The 19492-nt window shown below is 40.6% G+C and overlaps 1 protein-coding gene across 14 annotated transcripts in view; it reads right to left on the bottom strand.

The window, feature by feature from the left end:
• The window catches only part of trabd (TraB domain containing), a 61301-nt gene that overhangs the window by 23416 nt on the left and 18393 nt on the right, over positions 1-19492 (bottom strand). For 7 of the 14 annotated variants that reach the window (XM_063072599.1, XM_063072600.1, XM_063072598.1 and 4 more), the window contains exons 3-6: positions 11789-11845; positions 9780-9855; positions 4897-5063; positions 1452-1592 (exon numbers count right to left, since the gene is read on the bottom strand). In XM_063072599.1, the coding sequence (XP_062928669.1) occupies positions 1452-1592; positions 4897-5063; positions 9780-9855; positions 11789-11809 (405 nt within the window). In that variant the 5' untranslated portion in view covers positions 11810-11845. The remainder of the gene's footprint in view (positions 1-1451; positions 1593-4896; positions 5064-9779; positions 9856-11788; positions 11846-19492) is intronic. The other 7 variants (XM_063072606.1, XM_063072603.1, XM_063072595.1 and 4 more) reach the window with 2 other exon arrangements.

Below are 19492 nucleotides of genomic sequence, written 5' to 3'. Positions count from 1 at the left end.
CCCTTCAAGTCAGCAGTTAGTAGATGCACCTTTGGCAGCAATTACAGCCTTCAGTCCAACAGCTTTGCACATCTGGACACTGCAATTTTTCCCCATTCTTCTTTATAAAACTGCTCAAGCTCTGTCAGATTGCATGGGGATCATGAGTGAACAGCCCTTTTCAAGCCCAGCCACAAATTCTCAACTGGATTGAGGTCTGGACTCTGACATGGCCCTCCAGGACATTAACTTTGTTGTTTCTAAGTCACTTCTGTATAGCTTTGGCATTATGCTTGGGGTCATTGTCTTGCTTGAAAACAAATCTTCTCCCAAGTCGCAGTTCTCTCGCAGACAGCATCAGGTTTTCCTCGAGGATATCCCTGTATTTGCTGCATTCATTTTACCTTCTATCTTCACAAGCCTTCCCAGGGCTTGCTGCAGTGAAGCATTCCTACAGCATAATGCAGCCACCACCATGCTTCATGATAGGGGTGGTGTTTGGCTTATGCCAAACATAGTATTTAGTCTGATGGCCAAAAAGCTCAAGTTTAGTTTCACCAAACCCTAGAACCTTCTTCCAGTTGACTTCAGAGTCTCCCACATACCTTCTGGCAAATGCTAACCAAGATTTCATGTGAGTTAATTTCTCTTTGCCACTCTCCCATAAAGCTGTGACTGGTGAAGCACCCGGGCAACAGTTGTTGTATGCAGTCTCTCCCATCTCACTCCTGAAGCTTGTAACTCCTCCAGAGTTGTCATAGGTCTCTTGGTGGCCTCCCTCACTAGTCCCCTTCTTGCAAGGTCACACAGTTTTTGAGGACGGCCTGGTCTGGGCAGATTTACAGTTGTGCCATTTTCCTTCCATTTCTTGAAGACCTACTTAACTGTATTCCAAGGGATATTCAGTGACTTGGAAATTTTCTTGTATCCATCTCCTGACTTGTGCTTTTCATTAACCTTTTCGCAGAGTTTCTTAGTGTTCTTTTGTCTTCATGGTGCACTTTTTGTCAGGATACTGATCGGACTTTCCAGATTCAGGTGTATTTTTACTACAAACAATTGAAACACCTTGATTGTACACAGGTGATTTCCATTTCACTAATTAAGTGACTTCTAAAACCAATTGGCTGCACCAGTGATGATTTGGTGTGTCATATTAAAGGGGGTGAATACTTATGCAATCAATTATTTTGTGTTTTATATTTGTATTTAGGTCACTTTGTAGAGATCTGTTTTCACTTTGACACAAAAGTGTCTTTTTTCTGTTGATCAGTGTCAAAAAAGCCAAATTAAATCCCGTGATTCAATGTTGTAAAACAATAAAACATGAAAAGTTTTGGGGTGGGAGGTGAACACTTTTTATAAGTGCTATAGAACAGAATGCTGAAATTAAGTATGCACAAACCAAAATTACTACAAAATGCATACTGTTTATAGGCACCAAGGACAGAAGTCAAGACCAGTCACAGTACCTGTTTTATAGCCTGTTGTAATTTGTCCAGATTGATTTCACTGGCTTCCTTAAGTAATGTCTTTTCATCCATTTTGAGCATGGAGACTCTATACTGACATAGTTCTACAACCACTACATCCGGCTGCACTTCTTGAATAGTCTGGAATAAAATAACAAGTATGTCATTCTTCGGGAAGCACATTTGTAACGGAAATATCACAAGAAGGGATTTTATTAAATTGAAGATACACTAACTAGATTCTGTGAAATGTTGTACAGGAAAAGAAATGCTGAACTTTTCTACCGAGGGACTGAAGGATCTTCAAAAACAATATTCAATAAAAGATCTTGATGCTTTGATTCAAAAAGTTGTTATAAAAATGTCAATGTACTTTTTCCATTAATGTGCAATTCCTATCAGTATTTTTGTTCTCAATATAAATTGATACAGAAGCCTCAGGACCAACACCACTAGGCTCAGGAATAGTTACCCCTCAACCAGAATGGATAACTTCACTCGCCCTATCATTGAAATGTTCCCACGACCAATTTACTCACTTTCAAGGACTCTTCAACCCATGTTCTTGATACTTGTTCCTTATTTATTTACTATTATTTTTATTTTGTATTTGCATAATTTGTCTTTTGCACATTCATTGTCTGTCCATCCTGTTGGGTGCAGTCTTTCATTGATTCTATTGTGGTTCTTGGATTTATGTGTATGCCTGCAAGAAAATGAATCCCAGGGTTGTATATGGTGACATGTATGTACTTTGATAGTTCCTTAAGGTTGTTATAACTGGGGGTGGTAATGGGGACAAGCTCCCACTACCTATTAAATGCTCCTAATGGTGTGCACCTCAAATAGCCTCTGACACGCAAGTCCAGCTCCTGGCCTTCACATGAGGCTTAGCTACTAAGCCAAGTGGAACCATTTCTACTGAAAAGGGAAAGGGCAAAGGCGGGTTACTGGTGCCTTAAAACCAGTAGCTTCGGGCAGATGGGGCTCGTCAGCTGCGGTTGGCAGCTCTGATCTCAAATCTTCCTTGCCTCATGGCTATACCCACTCACGGGGAAGACTTTGTTAGTAAACCTGAGGAAAAAATCCAGAGCTGGAGTCAAACTGTATTGATCTCTGCTGTTCCTTTAGGTTCCTCATTAGATGTGTGGAGAGGGGGAGAATGGTAAAAGGGCAACAGCTTGCTCTCCATATTGTACTGCCCAGACTTGAGCATCTAGATAGCTAGGATGTAACATTTATGGTCAACCCTGACTGATGGCGGCCTCACAAGTACTTTAATAATAATTTTATTTTGAACTTTGAAATTGTTAGGCCTGTAATTTTAATACCAATTGACGACGTTAACTGTGCAAAATACATCTGTTATTGTGGCATTTTATCAAAGTTTTGTGTAGTTTGTTTACCAACTCACATTAGATTTTAAACTTTTTACGATTAGCTTCTTTCATTATTTATCCAGCAAACAGATTACATAACAGCACCGCTGGAATACAGGTGTTCAGAATTTGATTTAATTCATCCTTGACTAGTGTGGTATACAAGTTAGCTTTTTCATTTTGCTCTCAGAATCTGAATATTCAGCCACACTTTTGGCCTGATTGAAATGTGACCAATTCAAAACTGCACATGGTGAAACCCTGAAATAAAAACAAAGTACTGGAAATATTCACCAGGCCAAACAGTAACTATGGAGAAAAAAAAATGGGCATTGAGCTTCACCAGAAAACAAAAAAGTGATCCAGCATGTTAAATTGCAGAGAGGGAAAGTGAAGGAGAGGACAAAGAAAAAGCATTTGTGTGGAGACCAAGGTGTCCAGGTAAAACTATGCTCAATGTTGAAGTAACTGTCATTGCCGATAATCCCTCTAATCTCGTCTGTCTATGGCACTCCCTATTGTGTAAAGGGAAGCTGTATTTTAGGAAGACCTTCCTGCAAACGTCTCACTCCAGAGGTGTCTCTTGTGGTTTAACTTCATGTGTCTTGCTTGAGCCTTTACTTGACTTCCACTTACAGTTTCTATCCAGGTTTAAGGACAGTCTCTATCCCGCTGTTATAAGACTATTGAACAGTCCCCTAATACGATAAAATGGGTCTCTCGACCTCATCATCTATTTCATTATGACCTTGCACCTTACTATCTATCTGTACTGCACGTTCTCTGTAACTGTAACACTACACTGAAGCCTGTCATTGTTTTACCCCGCTCTACCACAATGCACTGTTGTAATGAATTGATCTGTAAGAACAGTATGAAAGGCAAGTTCTTCCACTGTACCTTGGTATACTTGACAATAAACCAATTTACAATTTAATTTTCCAATTTTCAAATAACCATATCCAACACTTCTCTTCCTCCATAAGATAGGCTAGCAACCATCATTCATTACAAGTCCCTGACTTACACAATTACATCAAATGCACTTCCTCCCACCTTGCTTCCTGTAGGTACTTCATTTTAATTCTTCCAGTTTCTCCTCTCTGATTATATCTTCACTAATATGACTTATCACAACCAATGCCTTTGAAGTATCTTCCTTTTTCATTAACCACAGTTTCTCCTCTACCATAGCTGAAAAGAGTTCTACAGTATCCGCTTATTTCCCGCACTTCTGTTCTCTTTCCCCAGCCTTCTAGACAAGTTCCTCTTGTTCTGACTTTCCACCTCACCTCCACATTCAATGCATCCTCCACCACCAGGTACATCTTCCCCTCCCTTCCAGCACCCAGTAGGGACCATCCTCTTTGAGGCTCTCCAATTTGATCTTCCATTACCAGCAACCACATCCCTTTTCATGACACTTCTCTATGAAACAGCAGGAGATCCAACAGGCAATAACTAACTAACTTGTACCTTAATTCAGCTTTTCTCTTTTCACAAATAATGCTTAATCTGCTGAGTATTTCCAGCACTGTTTTACCAACTGTGGCTACCCTCATTAAGCATAAAGAGGCGGCACGGTAGTGTAGTGGTTAGCACAACGCTCTGCAGTGAGGGCGAGTTGGGTTCATTTCCCGCTGCTGCCTGTATGGAGTTTGCATGCTCTCCCTGTAATTGCGTGGGTTACCTCTGGGTGCTCTGGTTTCCTCCCACAGTCCAAAGACCCAACAGTTGGCAGGTTAATTGGTTACTATAAGCTAGGGTTAAATTAGGAGTCGCTGGGTGGCTGCTCGAAGGGGCAGAAGGGCCTACGGCAGGCTGTATCCCAATAAACAAATAAATAATATTTATATTAATAGATCATTGACTGAAATCTGAGGAGACAAACCATGTTGAGAGGTTGACTGTATCTGAAGTTTCTCCACCCCTCAAAGCAATAATTTTATGCTCTGAAGATTGTTTTGCACTGAATTAAACTTGATTATAATGCTTAGTAGCATTCTTATACACAATTTACATGTAGACAAGTTTTTTCTAAATTTGTAACTTTTTTTTGTTTTTACCTTTACAACATCTCTTCTGCTACTATCGCTAAAGTGGGCTGTGCCAACCAGGTACACCTTACAACCATCTTCTGTGCTAAGTTCAGTGACAGTGTCTGGCAGATTTGGTTTCCCTTGCCTTTTTCGCATCTTCATTTCCCACAGAAGTTTAAAAGCATCTTCATCTGCTGCAAATAAATAAATATGTTACAAATATGCTTGTCACATTAGAAAGAGGAGCACAGTTGCAGTGGTGCTCCATAAAACTGTGTACCACATTGCAGACTCAATGGTACTAGCTGAAGCCTGCACAATTTCTAAACTTGCAGTATTTAAAATTGTGAAAAATTAATGAGCTAACTTATCTAGAAGTTATTTTTATTGTCTAGTGCTTTGAAGACCATTAGACTTATAAAATGTAAGTTCAGTCCCAAAAAACAAAAGTCACATCTTAAAGAGATCTCATGGGCAATAAACCATTCCTTTTGGATTAGTAATACTGTATTTTTAAACTTGATAAAGTTTTGTTAAAAATTGGAGCTGAACAAATGGTATAACTTGTTTAACAATGCCAATAGGTGGCTGTGTCTCTCGTTATGCCATGGTGGCCTAACGGTTAGTGTGGCAGTATTACAGCTTAGGGCGTTGGGGTTCAGAGTTCAACTTCGACGTCCTCTGGAAGGAGTCTGTATGTTCTCTCCATGGAATGTGTAGGTTTTCTTGTGCTCCGGTTTCGGCTCTCAGTCCAAAGTTGTACAGGTTAGTAGGTTAATTGGTCATTGTAAATTGTCCTGTGATTAGGTTAGGGTTAAATTGGGGGTTGCTGGGTAGCTTGGCAAAAAAGGGCTTGAAGGGCCTATTCTGTGGCGTACCTCAATAAATAAATAAAAAATAACACAAGCCTGAAGTGCTTAATCCCAAAATGCAAGCTTCACGTACTTACAATGGGGTCTACGATGTCCATACCATTCCATTGACTTTACCACACAGAGCCACAAAAATTTTTTCCGAGTTTACCAAAATAAGACCATTAGAGAGGGACAGTAACTGACTTTCGTGATTCCATCTCGGAAGATTAATGTTAAGCTAGTCTTTCCCATTGTCACTTTTCTGCAGCTATAACATACACAAGAACACGTGAATCAGCCACATTTTTATTCATAAAAATGTGGCTAATCAAATTCTACACTCTTGACAATTGCTGGAAACTTCCACCATTTTGCTTCCAAGTCCCTATCAGCACTTATCTTAACAAAATTCATAGCCTATGCCTCCACCACTTGAAAAGGTGCTCCAAAGTCTCACAGCTCTGGAAAAAAAAACACAGGACTCATCTTAAATGGGCACCACCTCATTTTTAAACAATGGTTTTGAGTTTTAAATTTTCCAGAAGAGGAAACGTGCTTTCCACATCCATTCTGACAGGCTCACTCAATAAAGCACTCTCACTCTCCTAAACTCCAGAGGATACAAGCCTAGCCTCGCCAACTTTTCCTTGAGATAATATCCCCTTTCCATGCAAGCCTCTGAAATGCTTCCAGAATTATGTCCTCCCTTACATAAAGACACCAATACTTTGTACGGAATTCTAACCATGATCTCAGTGTCCTATGCAACTGAAGCATAACGTTCTTTAACTTGGAGTTCAAATCCACAATAACTGACAGCATTTTATCTTTCTTATTTACTTGCTGTACCTGTGTACCAGCTTTTTGCAAGTCACACATTTGGACACGAAACCCTCACTGTAATCCCTTAGCATTTAGAGAATCTTGTCCCCCCCCCCCAATTTCACATTTTCCCACATTTCCATTAGCTATCTCCACCCTTTTGTAGCCTCGTATCTCTTCTTCCCAATGTTCCTATCTGTGGACTCAGCAACAATTTAATAGTAATACTTTAATTTCCTTTATCCAATACATTTCTAAAAATCGTAAGGAAAACGAGGCTTCACTATTTCCAGAGGCCAACAAGCAAAATATATCTTATGCCCTTTTTCCTGTTGTAGCCCTTCGTTTGTGACACTGTTGCAGCTCAGGGCGGAGGAGTTCGGAGTTCAATTCCGGTGTCATCTGCAAGGAGTCCGTACGTCCTCCACATGGAATGCGTGGGTTTCCCGTCCGGTGCTCCAGTTTCCAAAGATGTACTGGGTAGGTTAATAAGTTGTCCCGTGATTAGGTTAGGGTTAATTGGGGTTGCTTAAATGACATAGCTCAAAGGGCCGCAAGGGCCTAATCCAAGCTGTATCGCTAAATAAAATAAATATTAGAATGAAAATCAGGCTTTGTTGTTTCCTGAGGCCAACGAGGAAGAAATATTTTATACGTATTTTTTTCCTGTGTAGTAGCAAATCTTTCAAAGCCAATGTGTTACTTCTACACCACGAACCCTTGTATACAACAACTTTCAGTGTGGCATCTTATGAAACATCTTTAGAAAACTTTTTATCCACAACAGATTATTTCTTCCAGAAAACATTGATAAATCAGTCAAACAATTTTCCTTTCATGAAGCCATGTTGACCTTGCTGATTAGCTCAGTATTTCCCAGATGTCCTGCTAGATCTTTGAAGCCTTCTAACTTTTTTCCTTTGACAGATGTGGAGGTAACTAGCCTTTTGTTTTGTGTGTTGGCTTGAATAAAATGTGATAAGGCATCATATCTTCTCTGCCATTCCAAGTACGACTGGATTTTAGAACATAAAGCCCCTCCCTAATGGAGGCATCGAAAATAACCTTGTGAGATTAGACTCTTATTCGTAGAACTGACATATTATGGGTGGTTTTCTCCTACAGTCCAAAGGTGTATGGGTTAGTAGGTTGATTGGTCATTGTAAATTGTCCCATGATTATGTTAGGGTTAAATCAGGAGTTGTTCGATAGTGTGACTCAAAGGACCCGAAGGCCTATTCCGGGCTGTATCGCTAAATACATAAAGATAAATCTATTATACAATAAACTCGACATGCTTAAACCCAAAATAAGTTTCGTGTATTTACAACGTGATGTATCAGTATAGTTCAAAGGTCCATTTATTAAAGCACGTATCTGTATACACCTGTTTTGTGACTATCTGAAGACAAATTTCAAAAGAAAGAACATGAAAGTTGTTCAGAGAAACATCAAACCCGCCCACCCCACACAAAAACAACCAGCATCCCGATCATCAACCCCCAAACCCCCCCCCACACTAAATGGAACAGGGATATCAACACCCTCAAAAAAACCCACAACAGAACATCAACCCCCAAACACCCTCCCCTCGCACAACAAAATGGAAAAAGAACAGGTGATAAAAAAAAAACAGAATTTAAAAACCATTGGTCTGAAAAAGTCCACAGTCCATAAACGCTACAGTCCAATCCATAAACTCAGAACTACGATACCATCCTCCGATATCACTGACACTCATTGAAAGAGAGGGACACCACACAGCAGAGGCCTACCCACCAGCCACACAGCGATAGGCTGCTCACAGATTCTCTCTCCGGCAGCAATCAAAAGGACAGACGTTGGCGCTGAAACTTTTGCTCGCCTTCCGCATTCACCTCGATGTCTCAATCTACCCCAATGCTTTATTTGGTGACTAATGGACGCTTTAGCTGGCAGAATGGAATCGAACATCGGCTCGCTCCGACTCGGTTTTTTTTCCATATTGAGGCTGTTTGAGCTAGCGCTCGCTTACCAGAATCTTCTTGGAAACAGCAAAGCGCTGGATCACTCAAACGATCTCAAAACTGTAAATCACAGGCTCCAACAGTCCCAGAAACACATTCAAGGTGAAAAGCAGACATAAAAGTAAAAAAAAAGGAAGACATTTCGAGAGCTATCTGGAAGATGTCGACCGAGTGAGTGTTCTACACTGGCGCCATCTTGATTAGAAGAAATAAGTGTCATATATTTATGGCTCTTTTGACATCTCAGTTATCCACCGTGTTAATTTGCATTGTAGGCAATGCAAACAGAAGTAAAACTTCTGTTTTAAAAAGGAATAGGTTATTAATGGTGAAACTACTGTTAATTTTCTCAATAAGCTTCTTGAAACAAACATTTACCTAGTTTTCCTGAATAATTCTTTAGCTAAATGTTAAAACCCCAACATGAATGGTCATTTTGATAAATTAAAGTTGTCCAATTCAATGTAGTTTTTTTTTACTACAAACTGACTTCCAAATTTCTTTCCTGCTGGGAACCCAGGGAAGATGTGAGAAAGTTGTATTCTAGTTCTTCCATTTAAACTACTTCTCTGTATATTTAAAAGACTAAAATCCAAAGGAATCAGAAAAACAGTGATGGAATGAAATAAATCAACAGGACAAGCGACAGTAGTTGTAGGGAAGCACAATCATTTTCTGATCATTGATCCTCCTAAAGCGACGGTACTGTTCATAAGAGCGGACCATAATACCCTCTGCCAAGAGGACTGCAACCTTGTCGTAGAGTTTGGAGACTTGTATTACCCTAATATCTCAATGACCCAGAGAGCTATGTTGGCTGGAGTCAGGGCCTTGCGCTTTGGCTCTTGATAGGGTCACCCATGCCAAACAAGTCAAAGGGTAGAGGCCAGACTGAGCATGGTCCACTGGTCCTCCAGATGCGGGTAGTTCAGACCAGGAGTGACCCACTGGTCCTCCGGGTCCGGGTAGTTCAGACTAAGAGTGATCCACTGGTCCTTCAGATCAAGTGATTCAGCTCAGGACCATCAATCTTAACTGATCAAAAATAAATTGTTACAGAACAGCAAGGATCCTTCTGTATCTATGTGCGATGATATGGACAGACTGAGATGGAGGACCTTCATTGTTGTCCTAAACACCAGCAGCACAACACCACCCCAGGTCATATCACAAGCAATTACACTCATTTTCAGTCACATTTTGCTGAAAGTTAATACAAAAGACTTACACAGGTTTTGAGGAATATCCGACATATTCTGCGGATCATCGTCAAATACTGCTGATGGTGTTGGGCTTGCTTCTGCCTATGGATGAAAGCAGTACCAAAAGTGATTTTTAAATTATTTTAAACTTACGAAAGTAGTACACAGTTTTCCATTAGGTTAAGCACAACAGACATTCTGATAATGTAATAAGCAAATCAAGCAACATATACTTTAGCAACACACAAAAACTGCTGAAGGAACAACAGGTCAGGCAGCATCTATGGAAAAGAGTAAATCGCTGATGTTTCGGGACTGAGAAGGAAGAGGGAAGATGCCAGAATAAAAAGGTGGGTAAGGGGAAAGAGGCTGGCTGGAGAAGGAATCTGATAGGAGAGGAGAATGGACAACTGGAGAAAAGGAAGGAGGAGGGCGACCCAGGGGAAATAATAGGCAGGTGAGAAGAGATAAAAAGTCAGGTTGAGGAATGGGGGGAGGGGGCCGCGGGAGAAGAGGAGATAGGTTTATCAGAAAGAGAAATCGATATTCATGCCATAAGGTTGGCGGGTACCCAGACAGAATACAAGATATTGCTCCTCTACCCTGAAGGTGGCCTCATCTTGACACAATAACATATAACTTAATATTTACAATAGTTTTTTCTTTTATACTGCTGGAGTTTTGTGACAGAGTTCCTCAAGTACACATTAACTTTGACTCTTTCCAGGTCACACTGACCTCATCAGATACTTTACACCAACAGTAATGTTAGTGAGCTTCTTGGTGAAGGATAAAATTAGATTTATTCCTGTTAAAGGGGTGTTGTGGATTGGAGAACCAAACACTAAAGTTATCAACCTGATTCACAGCACCCTCAAATTTTCCAGTTTATTTTTGGCTTGGGAAATCAATAATGCCTGGGGTACTGTGATTATCACACTGTCTGATCCAAAGATGCCTTTCAAATGTCATTCCGTGAAGAGCAACATAATAAGACACAACTTATGGTGGTGTTTTAAACAGTGCTTTTATCCAGTTACAGCATATTTGCTCCAACTTGGGATACATTTAATTAAAATTCTCCTTTTCATATACGATTGGCTAGCGATTGGAAATCATCTTCACTTCACTTGGCTGTATACTCAGCACAGTGAATACAGGCGCACAAGCAAAGGGCACTTGCATTCTTTTCTGGGTGCAGGCACACTGCAAGAAACTAGCTGGAAATAAGTCATTAATGAACTTGTTAAGTGAAAAGCCCTCTCAGTAAGTATGCCTTACACCGCACTGGCTCACTGTATTTTACTGTTTGCTTTACGTGCGATGGCATACCTCAATTCTGATTCCTCGTATCTTGTGATACTTTCAAAATTGCATACCTTTAAGTAAGTATTCTTAACAGAAAGCACAATCAAAATCTACAGAAAATGTAGTACTGTGCAAAAGTCTTAGGCACTTATAGATAAGCTAGGCTGCCCAAGACTTCTGCACAGTACTGTATTTGTCAACGTGGAGTGGGGAGGGAGTTTGTAAATCTGGCGGGAGCAAAGGATGCGGGGAATGGTGAGCGTGCAGCACTGTGGGAGGGGCGTGGGACAGGGGGCAGAGGAGGACTGTTGGGGCTGAGCGAGGGGGGGGGGGTTGCACAGGTGCAGACACACTCAGCCCTGAGACACCAGGCAAGGTAACTTGATTCCAAACAATTGGTTTATTGATAATTATAGAATGTCTCTCTGGTGCTTCCTGCTCCCTCCTCTCTTCCCCAACCATGATTCCCCTCTCCCTGCCCCATTCCCAAGCTCAGTCCACAGTAGAGACCCGTATCAGAATCATGTTTATCACCAGTCAGATACATCATGATTTTTTTTGCTGCAGCAGTACAGTGCAATACATAAAATTACGATAGTACTGTGCAAAAGTCTTAGGCACCCTAGTGGAATCAGGCATAGGCAGATAAAACTAAAAATCAACTCTCCCTTCCTCCCCCAGATGAAAAGAATATACAGTTCTTTTGAAACAGAAATAAATCACTTACCTCTTGCTGGTCTTCCTCCATTCCTGGATCACTCCTCAGTCAGTCAAAAGGAACCTGCTGGGTCAGGGCAATAAAATTAATTGAAACATCTGCTAAATGCTCTAGTAGGGTGGAATTATAACTTCTCGATTTGATAACTGTGAAATTGCAGGAATATAAATGAATTGATAAGAGGTTTTTAAATATTACAGTGCTTTGTTAACTAATTCAATAGATTCTGAAAATAAGCTTTTCTTTTCTCAAACTTATACTTGTGCATTAGATGCAAATTGAATAATGTGAGAATGCATCTGGAAAGGAACTGATATAATCATCCAAATGCAATATACATATTACACACATACAGTTGAAGTCAGAAGTTTAGACACCTTAGCCAAATACATTTAAACTCAGTTTTTCACAATTCCTGACACTTAATCCTAGAAAACATTCCCTGTCTTAGGTCAGTAGGATCACTACTATATTTTAAGAATGTGAAATGTCAGAATAATAGTAGAGAGAATGATTTATTTCAGCTTTTATTTCTTTCATCACTTCCCCAGTGGGTCAGAAGTTTACATACACTTTGCTAGTATTTGGTAGCATTGCCTTTAAATTGTTTAACTTGGGTCAAATGTTTTGGGTAGCCTTTCACAAGCTTCTCACAGTAAGTTGCCGGAATTTTGTTCCTTTCCTCCAGACAGAACTGGTGTAACTGAGTCAGGTTTGTAGGCCTCCTTGCTTGCACACGCTTTTTCAGTTCTGCCCACAAATTTTCTATCGGATTGAGGTCAGAAAATGATGTCAAGTCTGGTTCATCCTTGGGAGCAATTTCCAAACACCTGACGGTACCACGTTCATCTGTACAAACAACAGTACGCAAGTATAAACACCATGGGACCACACAGCTGTCATACCACTCAGGAAGGAGATGCATTCTGTCTCTTAGAGATGAATGTACTTTGGCTCGAAAAGTGCAAATCAATCCCAGAACAACAGCAAAGGACCTTGTGAAGGTGCTGGAGGAAACAGGTAGACAAGTATCTATATCCACAGTAAAACGAGTCCTGTATCAACATAACCTGAAAGGCTGCTCAGCAATGAAGAAGTCACTGCTCCAAAGCCGCCATAAAAAAGCCAGACTACAGCTTGCAAGTGCACATGAGGACAAAGATCTTACTTCTTGGAGAAATGTCCTCTGGTCTGATGAAACAAAAATTGAACTGTTTGGCCATAATGATCATCGTTATGTTTGAGGAAAAAGGGTGAGGCTTGCAAGCTGAAGAACACCATCCCAACCGTGAAGCATGGGGGTGGCAGCATCATGTTGTAGGGGTGCTTTGCTGTAGGAGGGACTGGTGCACTTCACAAAATAGATGGCATCATGAGGAAGGAAAAGTATATGAGTATATTGAAGCAACATCTCAAGACATCAACCAGGAAGTTAAAGCTCGGTCGCAAATGGGTCTTCCAAATGGACAATGACCCCAAGCATACCTCCAAAGTTGTGGCAAAATTGCTTAAGGACAACAAAGTCAAGGTATTGGAGTGGCCATCACAAAGCCCTGACCTCAATCCGATAGAAAATTCATGGGCAGAACTGAAAAAGCATGTGCGAGCAAGGAGGCCTACAAACCTAACTCAGTTACACCAGTTCTGTTTGGAGGAATGGAACAAAATTTCAGCAACTTACTGTGAGAAGCTTGTGGAAGGCTACCCAAAACGTTTGACCCAAATTAAACAATTTAAAGGCAATGCTACCAAATACTAACAAAGTGAATGTAAACTTCTAACCCACTGGGAAAGTGATGAAAGAAATAAAAGCTGAAATAAATCATTCCCTCTACTATTATTCTGACATTTCACATTCTTAAAATAAAGTAGTGATCCTAACTGACCTAAGACAGGGAATGTTTTCTAGGATTAAATGTCAGGAATTATGAAAAACTGAAAATGTATTTGGCTAAGGTGTATGTAAACTTCCGACTTCAACTGTATATAGCTAGGGTGTCTAAGACTTTTGCAAAGTTGCAAAGTACTGTAGTAATTTTAAGTACTGCACTGACTTTAACTGTATATATACACACACATACATACAGTTCCAAGAAAAAGTCAGCGAACCCTTGTATTTAATACCTTGCATAAACAGCTCTCTTCAGGTCATACCAGAACACTTAATTAGGTTAAGGTCTGGACTCTGATTTGGCCATTCTAAAACACAGACGTTCTTCTTTTTAAACCATTCCGTTGATGATTTACTCTTTGCCTAGTTGCATCATCCAAATTCTATTAAGCATCAGGTGATTGTAAAGCATCCTGTAAAATGTCTTGATACGATTCTGAATTCATTGTTCCCCCAACGATTACAAGCTGTCCAGGCCCTGAGGCAGCAGAGCAGCCCCAAACCATGATGCTCCTTCCACCACACTTCACAGTTGGGATGAGGTTTTGGTGTTGATATATAGTACCCTTTTTCCTCCAAACATAGTGGTGTGTATTTCTGCCAAACAGTTCAACTTTTGTCTCATCTGTCCACAGAACATTCTTTCAGAAATGTTGTGGAATCTCCAGGTGGTCTCTTGCAAACTTCAGACATGCAGCAATTTTTTTTTTGGAAGAGCAGTGGTTTCCTCTATGGTGTCATTCCATGAAAACAATTCTTTTGTTTGGTGTTTTTCTTATAGTGGACACATGAACAGAGATGAACAAATTCTAGAGATTTCTACAGGTCTTTTGCTGTTACCCTTGGGTTCTTGTTTACTTCATTGCATATTGTGCTCTTGGTGTGATCTTTGCAGGACTCCCACTCCTAGGGAGAGTAGCAACAGTACTGAATTTCTTCCAATTGTAGACAATTTCTCTTATTGTGGACTGATGAACACTAAGGTCATTAGAAATGCTTTGGTAGCCTTTTCCAGCTTGACACATCTCTACAATTCTTCTAAGGTCCTCTGAAAGTTGTTTTGATCAACGGATGGTGCACCTAAGCAGATCTTTCTTGAGAAGAGCAAGCACTGCCAGTAACCTAACTTTGTGTTTCTTTTTTTAAAAATACGGCAGGGCACCTCTACACCTCCAATCTCACCTCACGCATTGGAACACCGGACTCCAAATAGATTTTGTAGATGGTATTACCCCAGAGGTTTACATACTTTTTTGAACCTAGACTGCGTTTGTTTAAATGGTGTACTCAGTATTAATGAGAAGTTAAATTGTTTGTGTGTTATTAGTTTGGGCAGATTGTGTTTGTCTATTATTGTAACTTAGATGAAGATCAAACCACATCTTATGAGTAATTAATGCCAAAAAAATCAGGTAATTGCAAAGGAGACACAAGCTTTTACTTGCAACCGTAAATATTGTGTCTAGGACTTTTGCATAGTTCTGTACAATAATAACAGGATGGATTCTCTGAAATTCTAAAACTCATATACAAAGTTGTGGAACCATCATTCACCACTAATTGATCCACAAAAGGCGCATTGTTCTTGCTCCCACACTTCTCTGATCTCTGTACTCACTGATCACCTTTCTGTAGATTTTAAACAGCTCCCATCACAGCCTCATGCCTAATGCTTGGCGCATGGAGCATGGCAGATAAACAGTCCTGATATTATTGTACAGTACTGTGCAAAGGTCTTGGGCATCCTTCTGTATTTGTCAATGGAGAGTGAGTCTGTAAATCAGGCGAGAGCAAACGATGATGGCGAGCCATGGGAGGGGTATGGGGCAGGTGGCAGAGAAGGAGTGCCAGGTGCAGGGGTTCGTGCAGGCGCAGACGCACCCAGCCCTGGGACACCAGGCAAGGTTATTTGATTCCAAACAATTGTTTTATTGATCATTACAGAATGTCTCCCTGGTGCTTCCCGCTTCCCTCCCCTCTTCCTTCCCCTTTTGCCAACTATGATTCCCCTCTCTCTGCTCCCTTCCCACTCTCAGTCCACAAGAGATCCACATCAGAATCAGATTCATCATTACTTACACGTGTCATGATTTTTTTTGCAGCAGTACAGTGCAATACATAAAATTACTACAGTACTGTGCAAAAGTCTTAGGCATCCTAGTTATATACACATACTTAAAACTTTTGCACAGTACTATATGATTATTCTTAATAATCCTTCATTGGACTGGGTTACTGGGCTATTTGATAGTTAACTCCAATCTGATAATAACCACAAAATTACCACTAAGGACAATGTTAATCCCTGATTATTTGCCCAATTTAAATCCAACAGCTGTCATCATGGGATCTGAACTCGGGTCAGTGGTTAGTGCATCACTATTAACTTAAACCACTGCACTATTACGTTACACTCATTGACACAAATAATTCGAAGTAAGAATTCTGTACATAAAAGCATAAATCTTAGATTTAAAAAGGTTCAGAAGCACAAATTTATCTCAAGGAAATGGGATTATCATTTGTCATGGGCTTGTCATCAGGTCTCCATAACCAAGAATTTAAAATACTTCAGGCAATACAAATTTTAAGAATAACCAGAGCTTTGGAAAGATGAATTTTAATGTATTATTGGCATTAGACAAGAGAATTATTTCAGCAACAAAGATCAACACCGGTTGAAGGTTAAGGAAAAGCATTAGGCTCTGATGGGAGCAGTTTAAGATCTATAGGAAGAAGTTATCCGATGCATGACATTCTGTGAATAGAGATCAGAAAAGCATGGAACAAGAACAATACGCCTTTCATGGATCAGTTAAGTGATGAATGATTTTTTTTCCACAAATTTAGAGTTTGTGTTTTAGAATGTCAGATAAGCTGCCTTGTTATTACTGTACAGTACTATGCACATATATAGCTAGGGAGCATCAGCCTTTTGCACAGTACTCTATTTGCCAATGTGGAGTGGAGACGGAGTTTGTAAATCTGGTAGGAGCAAAGGATGTTGGGAAAGGCGAGGGTGGAGCGCCACGAGAGGGGTGTGGGACAGGTGTCAGAGAGGGAGTGCCAGGGGCAGGGGATGGAGTGGGTGCAGAAACACCCCGAGACACCAGGCAAGGTCATTTGGTTCCAAACAATTGGTTCACTGATCATTACAGAATGTCTCTCTGGTGTTTCCCACTCCCTCCACTCTTCCTTCCCCTTTTCCCCAACCATGATTCCCTTCTCCCTGCCCCCTTCCCACTCTAGTCCACAAAAGAGACCCATAGCAGAATCAGGTTTAACATCACTCACGTCATGAAATTTTTTTTTTTTTGCGGCAGCAGTACAGTGCAATGTATAAAATTACAATACTGTGCAAATGTCTTAGGCACTAATATATATATATATCACACACACACACACACACACACACACACTATGTGCCTAAGACACCTGCACAGAATTGTACTTTGAAAGAAAAATTTGGTCAGATATTACTTGAAAAGAAAGCATCTAAATAAGATGGAGGAGCAAAAGGCACTAATTACTAATAGTAGTAAGACAGATTATTTAAAATTTTAAAGGAAACATTCATTTTGATATATCCCTCCAAAATAAAAATAAAACAGGGTTAAAACCTGAACCAGAGGGTTATACCAAATCAGAATGAGTTTCAGTTGTTGGTGAGCGACCTAAAGAGATCTTTAAGATTGATACCGGAGGAGTGTTCCATCCACTGAGGATAAAAAAAATATATAAAAGGCCATCAGTGCAAGACATTTACAATGGAAGAAATTTGTTCGCAGAGTATTCTTCCACATTTGCAATATCTTTGTGAATGTTTAGAGTACTGGGAATTTGAAATCCACACTAAAACTGAAGTGTGTGGTACAAAATGCATTAAGATGTTGTTTTATGGGGGTGTATTAGGATGGAATAGAGAAAGGCTTTCAGAATTTAGAATTTATTTAAATCTTACATCCATCCTACCAAGTAGGAGAGTAAAATTTTTTGTGTTACGACTCCGCTGCAATGCACAGACATGCGAATTTAAAAGTCTAATGGTTTGTAGAAAGAAGCTGTCCCGTAGCCTGTTGGTTCTGGCTTTAATGCTGTGGTAGCGTTTGCCAGATGGAAGCAACTGAAACAGTTTATGATTGGGGTGACTGGTGTCCCTGATGATATTCCAGGCCTTCTTTCTGCACCTGCTGCTATAAATGTCCTCATTGGAGGGAGGTTCACATCCACAGATGCACTGGGCTGTCCGTACCACTCTCTGCAGTTCCCAGCGATCAAGGTTGGTGCAGTTCCCATAGCAGGCGGTGACACAGCCACTCAGTATGCTCTCATTGGTGCCCCCGGTATATGGTCTTGAAGATTTGGGGGCCCATGCCAAACTTCTTCAGTCGCCTGAGATGGAAGAGATGCTGTTGTGCTTTCTTTTGCCACCAAGTTGATGTGTACAATCCAGGTGAGATCATCGGTGATGTGTATACCGAGGAACTTGAAACTACTAACCTCGCAACTGCAGACCCATTGATGTTGATCGGCTGAGCCTGTCTCCGTTCCTCCTGTAATCCACAATCAGCTCTTTTGTTTTTTGGACTTTGAAGGAGATGCTGTTATCCTGGCACCACTGTGTCAGGCTGTCAGGCTCTCCTCTGTAGGCTGTCTCATAAACTAGATGAAGAAGATTGTGGGAGGTTGAAATGCAGAATAAACATGATCAAAGTTAAACACAGAAATCTGTTTCAATTTTCATAGGGATAACGAGTGAATATAGAAACGTCGTCCAGGGGTCAATATAAATATAGAAAATACTGTAGAATGGTGCAGTCCATGATGTGTTGAGACATAGAACGGATGTCCTTTTCGTAGCTTGGAACGAATGAAAACTTTACTTTCAGTTGCATAGCATGCTGAGGGTTTGGGAAGACAATGTCTAAGATAGGTGGGAGGGAAGAGAGTCCAAATAATATCAATCAGTATTGCTGCTGTCCAAAAGTAACTTGATGATTGGACTTGTTTTTAAGAGGCCTCTATGCCTCACGTGTTTCTGGTTTCTCTTTTTAAAAGATGTTATTTTATGTGATTTTGATCGGGCTGCTTCAATGCGGACTGGCTCTGTCAATGAACAGTGTTAAATTGAGCTGAACTGAACTATACTGAGCATTCCTAGACTGTTTCAAGGACTCTGGGTTTGATGTTTAATATGCCATTTGTTTTCATTTGCACGTCCTGTGCTTGAAGGGGTTCTGTGGTGTTGCTTTGTTTGTGGCTGTCGGCGGGAAGACGAGTCTCAGGGTTGCATATTGCACATACTTTGATAATAAATGTACACTGAATCTTTGAGATGCCTGTTAATCATGGCCAGCCTGTCTGGATGTAAATGAAGAAAGATGAATGAGGCCAGAAGAGAAAGTGGAACAAACAACACGAACAGACAGGCCTGATGCAAGTTCAAACATCTGTGGAAATGATTCATCAAAGGTGGTGACCAACCAGCATATAGGAAGGAGACTGAAAATCTGGCAGAGTGGTGTCGCAGCAACAACCTCTTACTCAATCTCAAGACTAAAGAGCTGATGATTGACTTCAGGAAGAGAAAACCAGAGCTCCACGAGTCAGTTCTCATCAGGATATCAGAGGTGGAGAAGGTCAGCATCTTCATATTCCTTGGTGTTAACATTTCAGAGGACCTGATGCAAGTGCCATTACGAAGAAAGCAAGGCAGCATCTCTACTTTCCTAGTTTGCGAAGCTTCTGCAAGTCATCTAAAATGATGAGAAACCTATAGAGGTGTGGTGGAGAGTATACTGACTGGTTGCATCACAGCCCGG

The sequence above is a fragment of the Mobula hypostoma genome, chromosome 20, assembly GCF_963921235.1.
Source record: "Mobula hypostoma chromosome 20, sMobHyp1.1, whole genome shotgun sequence".
NCBI lineage: Eukaryota > Metazoa > Chordata > Chondrichthyes > Myliobatiformes > Myliobatidae > Mobula > Mobula hypostoma.
Note: the sequence above shows the minus strand (reverse complement) of the source record. Positions and strands in the feature narration are given on the sequence as shown.